We start from the raw sequence: 18,859 nt of genomic DNA, 5'->3' as shown, positions 1-18,859 counted from the left end.
TGCAACAGTTTTGGGCCTTGGTAAAACCTAACATTACGACTGACTGAGGCTTGATTTTACAAATTCAAGCTAGCTGTCCTCCGGCTACACCATGGTGGTAACCTACAGAGTGCTGTTGAGGCTGCTGTAGACCTTCAATGCAAAACAGTGCGTTTTAATAACATGTTTGGTGACGTGAATATATTAAGTACGGTTTTATCTAAAAATTACAACTATTTTTGTTTCACTATTTTTATTTTCATGAAACTCACTGAGGAGGATGGTCCTCCCCTTCCTCCTCTGAGGAGCCTCCACTGCCACACACACACAGTATGTCCAGTGATCACAGTTCCTCACAAACTGCACAGAGAGCAGCAGGCTCAGTTCCGTCCATCCCCCGTGGCTCTCATCCTCTGATCTAGAGTCAGTCGTCATGGCAGAGTTATGCCAGCACTCCGTGCCATGCTGCCAAGACAGGCAGAAAGATACCCGACACCTCCCGACACATACTCCAGGAAACACATTAGGAGCGTGGGAATTTAGAATTCCAAACTGCATGTCCAGGCAAAATGTATTTATTCCTCTTACCTAGTCACACCAGCGTGCCAGCAAAAACTTCCCCAGCTATTTAAGACCAGAGGAAGTGGAGGTGAGCAGGGTTATTTTGGACCAGTGTAGCCTGGTGGGGGCTAAGATTAGCATGTAGCAGCTGGTAGCATGATCAGTAGCAAGGGGATTGACAGATGGGCTAACACTGTGACTTCCTTCTAACAGAGCAGATCTCTCATCATGGCTAGATTTCATTCCTATCCTTCTGGCCTCATTCACTTCCCTTTGCAAATCTGACCTGACTGAATAGGTCTGACTTCAGCTATGAAGCCTTCATCTAGTCAGTCCCGTAAGATCTGTGAGAGGGTGAGCCAGGACAGTGGAGGATGCAACTTTCTGGAATGAAACCCGGCCCTGACCTGTAGTCCTCTGGGGGTGGGTCTATATCCGCTATGCTGTATCTCCTTCACCCAGTAGACTTGTCAGGCTGACCCGGCCAGAGCATGAGTATCAAAGCCCTATCTACATCCCATTACCACCTTTATGTGTCTGGCTGGCTGGATGGTTGGCTGGTTGGCTGGCTGGCTGGTTGGCTAGCTGGCTGGTCGGCTGATTGGCTGGCTGGTTGACTGATTGGCTGGTTGGCTGGCAGGCAGGAGAATGTAGGCCAGCATCACTTCACACTTCCTGGCCTGCTTAACCAAGTTCCTCCCTGTCAGGACTGGAGGGGTACAATTTGCCATGCATTATTCATAAAAACTGTCTGCCCATGCAGAAGGGCAGACCTTCATTATTTTTGCAGTAACTACTTCCACTCAACTCCTTTGTGTGTGTGCATGTGTGTGTGTGCGTGTGTGTGTGTGTGTGTGTGTGCGTGTGTGTGTGTGCTGTTCAATCGTCCTTGTTGGCAGTTCAGTGGCACAGGGATTTGATTTTTTCCTCCTGCCTCCTGTTTGTTTTCTCTGCTGGCTGTAATTGAGGCATTTGTTGTCGTGACGATTGTCAGTTTGAACCTCATTATCCGATTTATCAGGGCTGGCAGTCTCCCTGTGTGCGTGCGTGCGTGCGTGCGTGCGTGCGTGCGTGCGTGCGCGCGTGCGTGCGTGCGTGCGTGCGTGCGTGCGTGCGTCTCTATGGGTGTGTGTGTAACAGTCACTGTGTGCGTGCGTGTATTGTGTGTTATGTGGTCCAATTCTCCTTTCTCTCCTCCTCAGTCAAATGATATAAGTAGGTTAGAATGTGACAGTGTGCAGTGGCTAACCCAGAAACAGACATCAACAGCTCCATGGCAACCTGATTGTGTAGAGTCTGAATGGCCTCATTGTGGGCTGTGGGAGTAGCTATGACCCTATGGCTACTGTATCTGTAATTATATACGAAGACCTATAGAATTACAGTCATTAGGTCTTACCACAATCCTTCTGATTCTAGGGACCTCTCAGCCTCAGAACTATCTGTCTGTAGTATGACCCGCTCCCTCCTGTAATATCACCATACAGGCAGTCATGATGACACGTTGCCCTTCAGAGGTGTCCTCTGCTTTTAAATGTGTTATTTATGCTCCCCGTGACCCCTCACTGAGCTGTCGATCATCGGGGCTTTTACACGCCCTCCTGCTCACCACATCCCTCACCTTTATTATAGTTTATCCATTTACCCACAACCCCCTGGGGGAATACAGCCAGGGACCGGACGGGCATCTGCAGGGTTGAGTCACACACCGCACTGCAGGTTTCATTTTCAATTTCCGTCAACAGAGGAAAAAAGGAAATAGACTTGACTCATTTTGTACATCAACATGATAATCCCTCGTCCATTGACATCATCTCATGAGTGTTTCATCACTGATATTGAACGTTAAATATACGTGTCCTCTTTTCTCATTCGCACATCATAGTGAGACAGAGGGGCAATGTCAGACATTGTCAATCAGGCTTTATTGGTGGTGGGTTGTAGAGAATGAGCTCAGTGTCTTCCAGGGCTCTTGGACTGTAGCTTTTAAGATGAAAATCCCTCGTCTGGGCCTCCTGGTGAAATAGGGAGACGTCGTTAGAGGAAGGAGAGTAAAGCTGCCGTGCCCCGTGGTTCTCCGTTCGACTCTGTGTGTGTCATACAAATGAGCAAGTGTGAGTGTGAGAGTGTGAGAGTGAGAGTGAGAGTGAGAGAGAGAGAGAGAGAGAGAGAGAGAGAGAGAGAGAGAGAGAGAGAGAGAGAGAGAGAGAGAGAGAGAGAGAAGAGAGAGAGAGAGAGAGAAAGAGAGAGAGAGGAGAGAGACTCCTATTAGTCATTCAGGTCAGACCCGTCTCGGAGCTTTGCTATTTCACACACCGTTTGGTGCCTCTGATTGAGATTTATCCACGTCATTACAAGGCACCCATCTCAAACACTGTGTGTATTACTAAGACTGTGTGCATAACTGTGTGTGTATTACTACGACTGTGTGCGTAACTGTGTGTGTATTGCTAAGAGACTGGAACCTGGCGGCATGTGCCACTGCTTTAGGCAGCTTAGGCTGGAAGGCAAATGCCGTTCATTGACGTGAATGCAGGTATATGAATTCATGATTGACATGAATGGAATCAAGGATTGCCATTATGGAATACTTTAACATTTTGTTCTATGCAGTTATTTCGAATGACGTTTCTCTTCATTATTTGTGGATGTGACAATTTGATAGGGAAGATGGAGAAACCAAGGCTGTGGAACTAAATATCCTCTGTCTGTCTGATCAGCGTCACATCAACTCTTTTGAGGCGTGTGAATGAATATTAATAGTGGCTGGAAAGAATTCAAAGTCTCTGATCAATAGCCGTTTTTTTCTCAGTCGAGTAGTCAGTCAGACAGAAAGTTTGGCAGAACAACTCTGCTTTTAGTCTTTGGATAGCACCATGTGTTCTTATAATTAGTCTCCATCGACGTCTAAGACTGTTGACGTCTGTTCCCCCTCTCCTCTGAGACAGACACCCCATAATTACTCTGCCAGACTCGGATCTCCAAGTCTGTTAGGCAAAAGGTGAGGGGGCATATGGTAATAGCCAGGTTTTATATCTAGTCTGCTACTCTGCTTATTTCCTGTGTGTTTTAAGTGAGATGTAAGGCCTAGCTGCTACAGCACAGTGGTTTAATGAAGAAGGAGACTGGTATACAGTTTAGACAGTACTGAATTGATGTTGGATGTTGGATGGACTTCACAGCCCTTTGTTCCCATGTTTGCTATTTTTATGTTTGATTATCTTTATTTCTGAAATACCACTGTGGACAAATACAAACAAGTTCATATATTTAGACAAGGAGCTGCTCCTTTTGGTGGTAGTTATGTAGTTTCCATGGTGGACCTCAGAGCTGCTTTTCTGCTTTGTCATTAGTCCCCACGGTGGAGCTCAGAGCGGCTTTTCTACTTTGTCATTAGTCCCCACGGTGGAGCTCAGAGCGGCTTTTCTACTTTGTCATTAGTCCCCACGGTGGAGCTCAGAGCTGCTCTTCTACTCTGTCATTAGTCCCCACGGTGGAGCTCAGAGCGGCTTTTCTGCTTTGTCATTAGTCCCCACGGTAGAGCTAAGAGCTGCTCTTCTGCTTTGTCATTAGTCCCCACGGTGGAGCTCAGAGCTGCTCTTCTGCTTTGTCATTAGTCCCCACGGTAGAGCTAAGAGCTGCTCTTCTGCTTTGTAAATTAGTCCCCACGGTGGAGCTTGGAGCTGCTCCCCAACATCATAGTCAATACCCTGGGGGTACCAGTCCCAGTCACGATAGTCCATGTCTTTATATGCTGCTGCAGTCAGTCCTCCAGGCCCTGGGGGGCAGCAGAGAGCTCTGAGGCTGTCAGCCCAGCCCCGTGGCCCAGCCTTTCAGCCACAACTAGGATCCAGCTCTTCTCCTCACAGAGCCTTGAGGAAGGGTCTTGTCTCTTGTAATACCCCTTCCCCCATCCCCATAACAATCACACATGCTCAGGTGGACAGTCTCCATAGCAACGCTGGTTGTCATCATGGCAGTGGTGGCCTAGTCTACTGTGCTGCAACATGGATGATGTAGCTGTTGTTTACCAGCAGAACCAACTAACTGTAAGCACTCAGAGGCCTGCAGCAATGCAGCGTAGAACTTCCTCATTTCTTACTATATAACGTTATTAATTAGAGATTATGCCATATTGTTCTTCATCCATGGTAGGTCCTTTCTTTGAGCCAGAACTATACCAAGGAAGCTCTTGCGCTGAGCTCAGTGTTTTGAAATGCAATGATTTAGATAACGTTCCAAAATAGACTTTTAAGGAATTTCAATGTACTCTCAGGATGCTACAAATCATATTTTTTATGCTTTGCCCTCTATCAGGTGTAAGCCTCTCACTACAATCAATGCCTGTCCCCCAAGTTCTGCCTCCTCTCAATCCCAAATTAGAAATTCATTAACAATGATTTAACTTGATAGACTGGTGCGATTAATAGAAGGAGACAGACTACATTTTTTGGCTATATCTACAGAGGTCATTATGGCTGCGTTTACACAGGCAGCCCAATTCTGATATTTTTTTCATTAATTGGGCATTTTGACCAATCACATCAGATCTTTTTACATCAGATCTTTTTCAGAGCTGATCTGGTTAAAAGACCAATTAGTGAAAAAAAGATCAGAATTTGGCTGCCTGTGTAAACGCAGCCCAAGGTTCACAATCTTCGGAGCACATCCCATATCTTGTGGCACTCCGTAACACAGTACCCCTAGCGGGTAGAATATGTAACAGCACCCACTCTCTGAGGAATCAATGATATCATTGTTTACTGGCAGAGTGACGGAGGCAGGCTGTGTGGTGCTGTCTGAAATATCCGTGTTCACAGCTTGAGCAGCACACCGCGCCGGGATCGTCGCGCTCCATCTGTGTGCCTTTGTATGGCAGCAGGCGGCACAATAGTACCCTGGCCTACGCAGTCACTGTCAACCTGGCACTCACTTCACACCCATCCCGTATACAAAACATACACAACACCAATGGTTCGGCACTCCAATACATCTAGCTTCAGCATTCCTGTCTCTCTCCATTGATCTATATTGCTGATTGTGCTCACAGCTTGGTGTTGTACTGGTTTGCCTTTTATGGCACTGATAGTATTGACGCAATGCTGACTGTGTATGTTGCTCTAATAGCTACTGTAATCGACTGTGTGTTGTACTGGACTTTAGGTTGTCCATGGAGGCTCTCCTCCCCCTCTTGTGAGGCTGTGGCTGGGAGTGCAGTTAGAAGAACAGCGATGGTAACCGTAATGAATGGAACCCTGGCAGGCTGGCACACTGCAGGTCACACAGACTTGGTTTGCAAACACATACAGGCAAACACACGCATGAACACATGCACACACACACACACACACACACACACACACACACACACACACACACACACACACACACACACACACACACACACACACACACACACACACACACACACACACACACACACACACACGCACGCCTCAGCCCTGAGAAGCAGGGCGACCATCTCTCTTTCTCGCCACTCGCATCCCAAGTTGAAAACCTATGCCATGAGCATGTTATTACCGGAGAGCAAGGTATCCGTAGTCCATCTCATCACAGCAGCAGTCAGCTTACCAGTTGAGTTAGACACATGCGTATGCCACACTCAGACAAAGACAGGCATGATTGAAGGTACACATAGATAGACACTTTCCCAGCATCTCTTGTGATGTTCTATTTGTACTGCTGTTGTGTACTGCAGCCCTCCTCTCCTCAGTTGCCATATAGTCACTGATACAGCTAGCCTGTCCCTTTGACTGATGGTCTCAGCTTATCCAGAGTGGATCTGAGACACAGACTGTTGTAGTAGAACATGGGGGTCTGCCTCTTGTCCTTGTTGGGGGCCACTTATCCTATGTCAGGATTATTGATGGGCAGTGCATGGGACAGATGGCATGGTTTTATAGATATTGATGCATACAGCACATACATACCTACCTACATACCTACAGATGTAGGATCTTAATTTGATCTCAATGCTGCAGGAGAACTTTCCTGCAATGCAGAACGTTTCAAACTTGTAGTGTATTTCAGATGTATTAATAAAGCTTCTGAAGTTTGTAGTTTTCACTTTGAAATGTCAGACATACATATAGTTCATTCAGGAAGTATTCACACCCCTTGACTTTATCCACATTTTGATGTATTACAGCCTGAATTTAAAATGGATTACATTTCAATTTTGTGTCACTGGCCTACACACAATACCCCATAATATCAAAGTGGAATTATGTTTTAGACATTTTTACAAATTAAGAGAAAATGTAACGCTTAAATGTCTTGAGTCAATAAGTATTCGTACCCTTTCTTATGGCAAGCCTTAAATAAGTTCAGGAGTAAATATTTGCTGAACAAGTCACATAATAAGTTGCATGCACTCACTCTGTGTGCAATAATAGTGTTTAACATGATTTTTGAATGAGTACCTCATCTCTGTACCCCACACATACAATTATCTGTAAGGTCCCTCAGTCAAGCAGTGAACTTCAAACACAGATTCAACCACAAAGACCAGAGAGGTTTTACAATGCCTCACCAAGAAGGACATTGGGAGATGGGTAGATGGGTAAAAAATAAAAAATCAGACATTGAATATCTTTTAGAGCCTGATGGTTATTAATTACACTTTAGATGGTGTATCAATACACCCAGTCACTACAAAGATACAGGCGAGCTTCCTAACTCAGTTGCCTGAGAGGAAAGAAACCACTCAGGGATTTCACCATGAGGGCAATGTTGACTTTAAAACAGTTACAGAGTTTAATGGCTGTGATAGGAGAAAACTGAGGATGGCTCAACAACATTGTAGTTACTCCACAATACTAACCTAAATGACATAGTGATAAGAAGCACATCTGTACACAATACAAATATTCCAAAACATGCATCCTGTTTGCAAAAAATAACTAAAGTAAAACTGAAAAAATGTGGCAATGAAGTGAACTTTAAGTACTGAATACGAAGCGTTTTGTTTGGGGCAAATCAACACATCACTGAGTACCACTCTATATTTTCAAGCATGGTGGTGGCTGCATCATGTTATTGGTGTACTTGTCATCAGCAAGGACTAGGGAGTTGTTTAGGATAAAAAAAGGGAAAGGGAGACAAATTCACCTTTCAGCAGGACAATAACCTAAAACACAAGGCCAAATATACACTGGAGTGGCCTACCAAGACAACATTGAATGTTCCTCAGTGGCCTAGTTTCAGTTTTGACTTAAATTTGCTGGAAAATATACAGCAAGAATTAAAAATGGCTGTCTAGCAATTGTCAACAACCAACTTGACAGAGCTTGAAAAATATTGAAAAGAATGAAGTGCAAATATTGCACAATCCAGGTGTGCAAAGCTCTTAGAAAGTTACTCAGAAAGACTCACAGCTTTAATCCCAGCCAAAGGTGATTCCAACAAGTATTGACTCAGGGGTGTGAATAATTATGTAAATTAGATATTTCTGAATTTCATTTTCAATACATTTGCAAAAAGTTCAAAAAAACTGTTTTCACTTTGTCAATAGGGGGTATATTGTGTGTAGATGGTAATATTATTTTGTATTTAATCCATTTTGAATTCAGGCTGTAACAACAAAATGTGTAATAAGTCAAGGGGTATGAATACTTTCTGAAGGCCCTGTACATACATACATACATATTTATGAGGTGAATTAAGTATCAGTATATGTCCCATCATACTATACCATAGAGAGGGTCCTGATCACTCCGCCTATTTAAGGAAAGTAGTCCCTTGAGTCCATCATCAGCTTGATGCATTCTGGCTCACGACAGTAGAGGAGAAAACTAATGCATCCACTTCCGTTGTGGATCAATATTGTGACATATTGACCCTTTTATGTACAAATATCCCTATCTAATGTTTCTGACCTTCAAAACAACCTATAGAATACATGTAGAATTGCTAAGGGCAAATAGTGATCCCCTTCAGCAAATTCATATGGTTAACTTTTAGTAAATGTGTATGCCCACTAATGTTTCTTCTCTCATGATCTGTAGTTACTGGTGTATATCAAGATAAAATTATGTCGTTCTGCCCCTGAGCAAGGCAGTTAATCCAATGTTCCCCGGGCGCCGAAGCCGTGCCGAAGCCGTGGAAGTCGACTATGGCAGCCCCCCGCACCTCTCTGATTCAGAGGGGTTGGGATAAATGTGGAAGACACATTTCAGTTGAAGGCATGCAGTTGTACAATTGACTAGGTATACCCCTTTCCCTTTCCTTTGCATTACTTTGAGGGGTCATCATTTTCAAGGCCTCAACAAAGTCCATTTTTTGAAGTGCAGTCTGTTGGCATCCGCAATGGCTAGTCCTCTAGCAATCGAAGTCTAGTCACTTGCGCCATCTAGTGTTCAATGCTGGCTAGGATCTGCCTCTAAGGACTACAGTACAATACATTATACAATATCACCACATTCACCACACTTCAGGCCTTCATATATAGACCATTACAATGACTGATGCTTGTCTTGGAGAGTAATTTTATTCTATACTCAATGTACTCTATTCAATCTGTTACGCTTTAGCGTTACAGATTCCGCGATAGAAATGTAAAGGTCATTTCCGATTGAGCCGACACCGTTTACCGCTAAAGCGGGAGCAATGCCTTTAATATTCAATCACGCTGTAAATCTGACTTTACGCGATGCGGATTGAATAGAGCCCTAAGTAAAGTTCAGTAAACTATATTTCATCTTTTATATCTGATTAGACATGGAAGATGGTTGTTTGATATAAGAACGCTTGAATCATGTCTATAAGTTGTCATGATTAAATGATATTCAATGTTTGATTTCCCTTTGGCTTTGACAGTTTATGTGATAAAGCCATGTACAATGTGGAAGGCCACTGTACCAGTTTTTATTTTATTTTATCCTGCTTATGTGTCCAGAAAAACAAAGCTCTCATGTAAAAACCATCTGCTAATGCCTTTTGTCATCTCCTGTTGATGTACGTCAATGCATTTCAGTCGAAAGTGGACAGGGCCTGCCTAACCGGTTTACCCGGCACATTAAAGGATCGTTTTCCATCCATTTTTTTTTGTAATATGAGAGGAAACTATTCTCTGCCCTCGGCAGGAAGTATCTCAGCGAGCATTTTCGATCACTTTTCTTAATTTCTGACACAGAGAGCACAGCAGTTTAGTGACTACACTCCGGATCAACAAGACCTCCAAATGCATCTTTAATGAGCATTTTAGAAAGTCATAATGGCATCTCACTAATGCTCGTCAGTTAATGATCTTCTGCATGTATTGCTGGCCCCGCCTCTACGCTTTTAACGTCTACGCCTATGACAGTTCTTTGAATAATATGGTTTAAACTTTTGTAGCATCTTCTTGCTTTCATTCCAAGATCCGACGACAGTTTGCTCATATTGAGGACACTTTCCTTGGCTTCAGTTATGCATCGAAGCAAGACTTTTCCCTTGAGAAAATCTGCGTCAGGTAGGCGGCTCTTCTCCTTTCCAAGTGTTTCTGCACATTTCCTTTCAGTTTGTTTGGCTTCTAGAGATCTAGCCTACTTTCTGATGCACATTGGATATTCTTATATTCCAATTGACTTTGTGTTTTGTTGCATGGTCTGTGGCGGAAGATAGTTGTTTTTGACTGTTGAGCACTGTGGAGGGGCGGAGGCGCACGCCCTCTTGCCGGAGCTATCCATGGTGCTGAAGTAGAGATGACCTCAGCGATAGAAGTGCGGTAGATGTCTACCAAATAGAACTAGTCGGAAGTTTACCGTTTATTTTACGTAGGCAATGTATACAACTTGATGAAGTTGATGGATAGAATTCGACATTTTACATATTGGTGCATATCAATTGTAACAAACATATCGGTAATAAAACGGTATGTATGTTCAAAGATGATATATCTACAACAGACCACTCAGGTTGATATTATTGGATGATCAAGTTTGAAAAAGTATAACCTACCTAACTTTCTAGTAAAATATGTAGGCTGTTGTTATACTCTGGAGTCTTGAGTCTTTTCAGAAACCTGCTTTTAATATTGTCTATTCACTATGACTGTTATAGATGGATTAATGATTGGGAAATAGTTTATTTCTATGTATGAACAAATAATTTAAAAAAATGCAGGTCTTTGGCTTCTGTGTGTGGCAGTGTATGCAATAGCCTACTAATGTACAGCACAATTGATCTATGGATCATGTAAAGTTTGTGTACGGCAGCTTCAAATCTGGACTGTAGGTGGCACCCTTGTGGAGGCTTTGATTCGGATACGATGCACCGAGAGGAAACAGAGATGGGTTTAGGGAGGAATGGGAAGTATAGCTACTGCTGCTTCTTCAGGGAGTTATTGAAAGTAGCCTTGTCGGTGAGGGGGGTGCTGTCTCCTTACGTATGTTTGATCTAGCAGTTGATGCAATAGCAGGATATGACTCCTGTCTTGTTGTGAGGGAGTTTGTTCGATGACTGACCGTTTCACTGAGTTGCGTGCCATCGATTTTTTTTTACTCCCACGTGTAAAATGTAGTTAGATTGAATCAGGGGCGTGCGCTGTTATGTGTTGCTCTCATGTACTACCAGCTCTCAGTCTCACGTCAGAAGTAGACGTTCCTCCATGTTTCTCAAACGTTACATTTCGTAGTTGTTCCAAACGTATGTGTATCATCATTATCATCAACATCCTCATATTGTTTTGTTGTAAATAACTGATAAAAATATGTGTAGGTGCCCCTCAGTCTAGGACTAGGTTGAACATAACAATAACTATAAAGTATATTTTTTGACCTAGCCGTCAGTGCAAGGCAAAGGCCAGAATACCATGGCAACACGCTGGTCAAAAATGTGGACACGAGCTTCCTGTTGTCGCCACATGCCCATCTCTTCACCCTTCTCTAGAGACAGACAGGATGTGAAATATTGATGATGGCTCAGTTTCAACCCGAGACTCATTTACTACATCGCCCTGTCTTGTTTTATGCCAGTGGCTGCTTTCAGAGTTTTTCTTCACATGAGTGTATAGGTGGCAGAGGTAGCCCAATCCATCTTCGACTGTGTCAGGGCTTTTCCCACATTCTGAGTCATTGGTCACTGTACCTCTCACTTGAGCACCACGGTCACGTTTGTTTGGGTGTCTGCAGTGAAGCAGGTGGGGGTGGGCAGAATCTCAAGGCAGCGTCGTTGTCCAAGGTACTGCAGTGGAGTTTGGGGATGCAGGTCGCCTTGCTTATCTCACACAATCATAATTAAAAGTGCTAAAATGATTGCAGGGACCATGGCTAATTGTATACTGACAATGCATGATAAGGAAAACGTGTTGTCTATTAATTAGTGTGGGCTACGGGATCTGCTGCGAGTGATACGCTTTATGAGCAATTTCATCCCCAACTTTTTTGGATAAATCTTTCGTATGCGTAATGGTTATGCCTAAAAGACATACTCATTGAATCGGTATTGAATAATTGAAGGGACAGAGAGAGAGGGTACCAGAATATTCTCCTGCTCCCCTCCAACCCCACCCACCCCTCCCGGTTCCCCCCGCGCTAGTTCTGCGCCTGGTTAGGATGCTCCCTCGGAGCGCAGCAGTATAGCTTAGACTGTGCAATATGCACTGGGGTCTGATACTGTGTTTGAAGCGGTTTATTTCATATGTCGCCTTGTTTGAACAAGAGAGGGAAAACTAATTTAATCTCTATAATAATTAGTCTCTCTATCCTCACCCGTCGCTCTATCTACTAAACCGGTTTAGTCCATGCACTGTACTAGCAGCGCTTTGCCCGTGACGAGGGAGATTAACGACCTAAAAGACAAGAGGAAAACATCAGCATTGGAAACGTTTTCTCTGCGTTCTCTAACAGGTGTTTTTCTGGCTGCGCATTAGCGCCGTCCACAACCACCTGCGTCTGCGCCACTCTTCATGTGCATGATCCCTGCTTTTGTGGGATGGTGCAAAACGGCTTTTAGGGAAACAGCTGCGCGTTAGTTATGATGCTGAAGAAATGCCACTATTTGTGCTGTACGAGAGTGGAACATGTGTCTCGTCATTTTTTGTTGAGGACTGTTTTTTCCTTCCGGAGATAAGATGCACCGTTACCGAGCTACGCCCAACAAAACCAACAGAAAAATTATCAACTTACAGAACATTTAATAGGCATCATTTTGAAGAAGAGTGGAGGTACTTTTTTATGCACTGACTGCATTTTGAATTTAATATATTTATTTCACAATTAACGAGCAATGACTGCCCTTTGCATTTGAGGAATCTTTGGATGACCACTGCTGAAAGATTTTCAATCAAAAATTGAAAGGGTTAGTAGAGGAGAACATTTTTCATAGTCTGGAAGTTTTCTCCGGAAAACCGTCAAACTGGCCATGGCTGCAGCGTTAGCCAGCTCCCTTATTCGGCAGAAAAGGCAGGCGAGGGAGCGGGAGAAATCGAATGCCTGCCGCTGCGTTAGCAGTCCGAACAAGACGAAGCCATGCGAGAAACCGAGCCGGCTGTCTATGTTCTCTCGGGTCAAACTCTTTGGCTCCAAGAAGAGGAGACGGAGGCGACCAGGTCTGTTTTGGGTATCGCTAATTCCGTTAGACCATCACAATTCAAAACGTTTGATTTCTGTTGCCATTTCTTCTGTTTCATCATCACTTTCCCCAACTCTGCTCTGTGCACCAAATATCAGGGACACTGGACAACCAAAGTGGCTATATAGGTATAGGAACAACATCAACTTTTATAAATGATTCGATTTGATACATATATATATATATATATATATATATTTAAATATCCATAGAATGTTAATCAAAATCTATAAATACAGATTTAGATCAAAGGAAAGACAGTGAGATGGTCTCCCTATGGATGTGTATTTTAGTTCATGCACAAAAGGGTGACCTATGACATTACAGACTGTTAATAACTACCTAAGTGATGTATTATATTGGTGCTTCGTCCCTCAATGTCTGCTCATGTAATCCCATGTGGACCATTACAATAGAGCCAGCTAAACAGGATTAGAACATAACACAAGCCCACTGTGGTCTTTAAATATCATTCCCATGCTTATGTCTGTTGTCTGAATCCACAATGAGCAAGCTTAAAAAATACTATATGCAGATATATTGCTTTGGTGTACTATCATGGGACACAGGATGTACAGCAGGCATCCAAGCATTTGAATAGTTTTGTGTAATTTCACCAAGTGTAGAAAATGATGAAGGATATTTATACTTTTCTGAAGAATATGTCAAACACACTTTGTGAAGTTTAACACATCCTGTACACATGTATTAAACTTTATATTTGGGGATTTCAAAACCAACCAGCAAAAACTTCCAGGGACGTTTCCTGTACAGACAGTGCAGGTTAGTCCACGGTCTGTATTTCAGGGCAGTGCTCTAACAAAAAACTGATAAGGCATCCCAAGAGACCTCTCAGTCCCTGAATGGCCCATGCAGTATATTCTGCCAAGGTGCGATTCATGTAGTTAGTGAAGGCTTAGCCTCCACTCCAGCTTACAGCGCCCAGACAGAACCTCATCCACAACCAGAACCAGACATCCACAACCAGAGTATACAGTGAAACAGACCAGCTTGCTTTTGACCATTAGCTGTGCTACATACCAGCACTACCTTACGGCTGGTTCTCTGTGATGTTTACAAAGCTACATGAGCCGTGGACCTCGGTTAATGAGCACCGCTGCGGTTTGCTGAGCGTGACTCAGCCCTGTGCTTTCAGACCTAAATGAGCTCCAGTTAATTCCTCTCCCATCAAGTTCACAGGCTGTTTCAGTCTGTTTAGTAAGTGCATTATGCAGGTAGGGGTGGAGTGGAGGAGATTGGGGGTGTGTTGCTCGGGGGGCTGGGGCTAAGCTACCCTGCAGTGTTCCCTCAGAACTGGACCCACACCATGATACCAGCCAGTACCCTCTTTCATCCCACCTCACCCCCCTCTTCCACCTCCCTGAGGCAGGACTGTGGAGTTGGAAGGGGACGGGGATAGGGAGTGTGTGGTTTACGTAACACATATGTGGAGCCTCGGCAGAAGCAAGATACTTTTCTGCTGCGGCTATGCGAGTGTGTTTGTGTATGGATGTGTTTGGGTGTGTCAGTGAGTGTGTGAGTAGAGATCCCTGAGTCTCCTGGTAGAAAAAGCCGCCCACTGATTTCACCTTATGACGCCATTCTCTGTCTCCGATACATTGTTTCCTTGTGATGTAACACCTTGTGAATGTGTGTTTTTAAGGTAGCATGGGAATTTACAAATCAAGAAGTCTTCCATGAAATGTTATCCTCCAATCCACATATTTTCATTCAATGCACTTTAAGCAACGTTGAAGAAATGCTCTTTATGGCTTGTTACAGGAACCTAGATGGCTACCCAGCATCACACTCAGTTTACTTATGAATAGTGGACTGACATTTTGGCGAAAATCTATGCCTTTGAAAAGACGTCAGCCTCCTGATGTATCAGTCTTAAAAGGTTCCTAGAGTAGGGAGCCAGTGGTGCAAAAAATAGCCAAAGCATGAGTACTGGCCAGGCGGTAACCTTTGTGAGGGTAGTAATGGCAGTATTGAAAGGTAAAGCAGATGAAAGAGAGGATGAAAGGTGAGGTAAACTACGGTAAAGGACAGTCCTCTAGGGAAGGGAACACGGGGAAAGGACAGCTCTTAGTGGAACATGACACACCAAAATGTCAAGCTTGTGTCATCATAGACACTTCCAGGTTAAATTTTTTATATAAGATATAGGCAACCGCCGTCCCAACTAAAATCTCTTCAGATGGAGTTTGAACCACTGCCTTTGTTAATCCATTGGCTAGCAGAATTTGCACTTTGTAAGAGTGCACTCTAATTTAGTTGTCCCAGAACATTTCTTTGGATGGCATAGATGGACGGAATTTTTTCCCCCACAATACATGGCCATCCATTACACCATAGAAGGAAGTTGTATACCCCATATTTAAAGCACAGCATTTTCACTTGGGAACAAACAAACATGATATGGACAGTTGGCATTTTAAACAATCAAACAGTGCTTATCCTGGATAAATATTGACTCTTACTGTCAAGCACCTGCTCTCCATGTAATCCTCTCAGGTGCAGCCACAGGCCCCTTTGGAATAAACCCAGACTTCCTTTCTAGTCTCCCTAGTCCTTCCCTGTTCCTGTGTGTGGTAGAGATAGGAACTGTTTGCTCATACGCCGGTATCCATGGCTTGATCTTCTAGACGTCAGCAGAGATGTGTTTTAACTGGTCCCTTGAGCCTTTGGAGAGCTGAGAATGTGGCTACACTGGGCCTATTGGGAGCAGGACTGGGGAGACTGGTTAGTTACTTAAGCAATAAGGCCCGAGGGGGTGTGGTATATGGCCAATATACCACGGCTAAGGGCTATTCTTATGCACGACGCAACGCAGAGTGCCTGGGTATAGCCCTTAGCCGTGGTATATTGGCCATATTCCACAAACCCATGAGGTGCCTTATTGCTATTATAAACTGGTTATCAACATAATAAGAGCAGTAAAGATAAATGTTTTGTCATACCCGTGCTATACGGTCTGACATACCACGGCTGTCATCCAATCAGCAGTTTATTGTCACGTTCCTGACCTATTTCTGTTAGTTTGTTGTATGTGTTAGTTGGTCAGGACGTGAGGTTGGGTGGGCATTCTATGTTTTCTGTTTCTGTGTTGGTTTTGGGTTGCCTGGTATGGCTCTTAATTAGAGGCAGGTGTTTGGCGTTCCTCTAATTAAGAGTCATATTTAGGTAGGCGTTGTCACAGTGTTCGTTGTGGGTGATTGTCTTCCGTGTCTGTGTTTGTACACCACGCGGGACTGTTTACGGTTTGTTCGGTTTGTGTAGCCTATGTTCCTATTCGTGCGTTTTCTTGTTTTATGTAAGTACGTCGTCTAGGTCTGTCTACACCGTTTGTTGTTTTTGTTAGTTTAATCAAGTTCGTGTTTCGTTAATAAAATATGTCTTTTCACTACGCTGCGCCTTGGTTCCCTCAATACTCCTCCTCTTCAGATGAAGAGGAGGAGGACCGCCGTTACAGAATCACCCACCAAGAATCCAGAACCAAGCAGCGTAATTTGGAGCAACGGGGAAGTATACAGGACTTGTGGAGTTGGGAGCAAATATTTAACGGAGAAGGACCATGGGCTAAAGTGAATCACCGTCCATGGGAACAGCTGGAGGCAGCTCGGAGAGTGGAGGAAAAGAGAGAGAGGAACCGGAGTTATGAGGGAACGCGTCTTGCACGGAAGCCCAAAAAGCCCGTGAGTAACACCCAAAAATTTATTGGGGGGGGGCTAAGAGGTAGTGGGCCAAGGGCAGGTAGGAGACCTGCGCCCACTTCCCAGGCTTACCGTGGAGAGCGGGAGTACGGGCAGGCGCCGTGTTACGCAGTAGAGCGCACGGTGTCTCCTGTACGAGTGCATAGCCCAGTGCGGGTTATTCCACCTCCCCGCACTGGTAGGGCTAGATTGGGTATTGAGCCAGGTGTCATGAGGCCGGCTCAACGCGTCTGGTCTCCAGTGCGTCTTCTCGGGCCGGCATACATGGCACCTGCCTTACGCATGGTTTCCCCGGTTCGCCTACATAGGCCGGTGCGGGTTATTCCACCTCCCCGCACTGGTCGGGCGACCGGGAGTATTCAACCAGGTAAGGTTGGGCAGGCTCAATGCTCAAGAGTGCCAGTACGCCTCCACGGTCCGGTATTTCCGGCGCCACCTCCCCGCCCCAGCCTAGTACCTACAGTGCCTACACTACGGACTAGGCTACCTGTGCGTCTCCTGAGCCCTGTTCCTCCTCCACGCACTCTCCCTGTAGTGCGTGTATCCAGTTCGGTGCCTCCAGTTCCGGCACCACGCACTAAGCCTCCTGTGCGTCTCCAGAGCCCTGTACACACTGTTTCTTCTCCCCCTACTAATCCTGATGTGCTTGTCCTCAGCCCGGTGTCACCAGTGCCGGTACCACGCACCAGGTATAGAGTGGGCTTTGAGAGTACAGTGTGCCCTGTCCCTGCTCCCCACACTAGTATGAAGGTGCGTATCCTTAGCCCGGTGCCTCCAGTTCCGGCACCACGCACCAGGTCTACTGTGCGCCTTATCTGGCCAGAGCCATCCGTCTCCCCAGCGCCATCTGAGCCATCCGTCTCCCCAGCGCCATCTGAGCCATCCGTCTCCCCAGCGCCATCTGAGCCATCCGTCTCCCCAGCGCCGTCTGAGCCATCCGTCTGCAATGAGCCTGCAAAGCCGCCCGTCTGCCATGAGCCTGCAAAGCCGCCCGTCTGCCATGAGCCTGCAAAGCCGCCCGTCTGCCATGAGCCTACAGAGCCGTCCGCCAGACAGGAGCCGCTAGAGCCGTCCGCCAGACAGGAGCCGCTAGAGCCGTCCGCCAGACAGGAGCCGCTAGAGCCGCCCGTCAGACAGGATCCGCCAGAGCCGCCAACCAGACAGGATCCGCCAGAGCCGCCAACCAGACAGGATCTGCCAGAGCCGCCAACCAGACAGGATCTGCCAGAGCCGCCAACCAGACAGGATCTGCCAGAGCCGCCAACCAGACAGGATCTGCCAGAGCCGTCAGCCAGCCATGAGCGTCGAGAGCCGTCAGCCAGCCATGAGCGTCGAGAGCCGTCAGCCAGCCATGAGCGTCGAGAGCCGTCAGCCAGCCATGAGCGTCGAGAGCCGTCAGCCAGCCATGAGCGTCGAGAGCCGTCAGCCAGCCATGAGCGTCGAGAGCCGTCAGCCAGCCATGAGCGTCGAGAGCCGTCAGCCAGCCATGAGCGTCGAGAGCCGTCAGCCAGCCATGAGCGTCGAGAGCCGTCAGCCAGCCATGAGCGTCGAGAGCCGTCAGCCAGCCATGAGCGTCGAGAGCCGTCAGCCTGCCATGAGCGTCCAGATTCGTCAGTCAGCCATGAGCTGCCCTTCAGCCAGCAACGGCTATATACCCAGAACTGCCCCTCAGTCCAGAGCTGTCTCTCTGTCCGGAGCTGCCTTTCAGTCCGGAGTTGCCCCTCTATCATGATCGCCCTCTCTATCTTGATCTACCTCTATTTTCTGATCTATCCCTTTGTCTGGTGCTATCCCTCTGTCTTGATTTATCTCTCTGTCCCGGTGCTGTCCCTGTCATTTATGTTACTAAGAGGATTTTGTGGGGGTAAATTGAGGGTGGACATTTGTAGGGGGAGAGGGAGGCTAGGATTGATTATGGTGGGGTGGGGACCTCGCCCGGAGCCTGAGCCACCACCGTGGTCAGATGCCCACCCAGACCCTCCCCTAGACTTTGTGCTGGTGCGCCCGGAGTTCGCACCTTATGGGGGGGG

At 45.8% G+C, this 18,859-nt stretch overlaps 1 protein-coding gene across 3 annotated transcripts in view; it reads left to right on the top strand.

Moving 5' to 3' along the window:
- The window catches only part of LOC120062019 (fibroblast growth factor 13-like), a 93,608-nt gene that overhangs the window by 27,561 nt on the left and 47,188 nt on the right, over positions 1-18,859 (top strand). For 2 of the 3 annotated variants that reach the window (XM_039011820.1, XM_039011821.1), the window contains exon 1: positions 12,904-13,090. The exons of the other annotated variant lie outside the window; for it this stretch is intronic. In XM_039011820.1, the coding sequence (XP_038867748.1) occupies positions 12,904-13,090 (187 nt within the window). Of the gene's footprint in view, positions 1-12,903; positions 13,091-18,859 lie in introns of those variants that run through there. 3 annotated transcript variants of the gene reach the window in all.

The sequence above is a fragment of the Salvelinus namaycush genome, chromosome 17, assembly GCF_016432855.1.
Source record: "Salvelinus namaycush isolate Seneca chromosome 17, SaNama_1.0, whole genome shotgun sequence".
Taxonomy (NCBI): Eukaryota; Metazoa; Chordata; class Actinopteri; order Salmoniformes; family Salmonidae; genus Salvelinus; species Salvelinus namaycush.
Note: the sequence above shows the minus strand (reverse complement) of the source record. Positions and strands in the feature narration are given on the sequence as shown.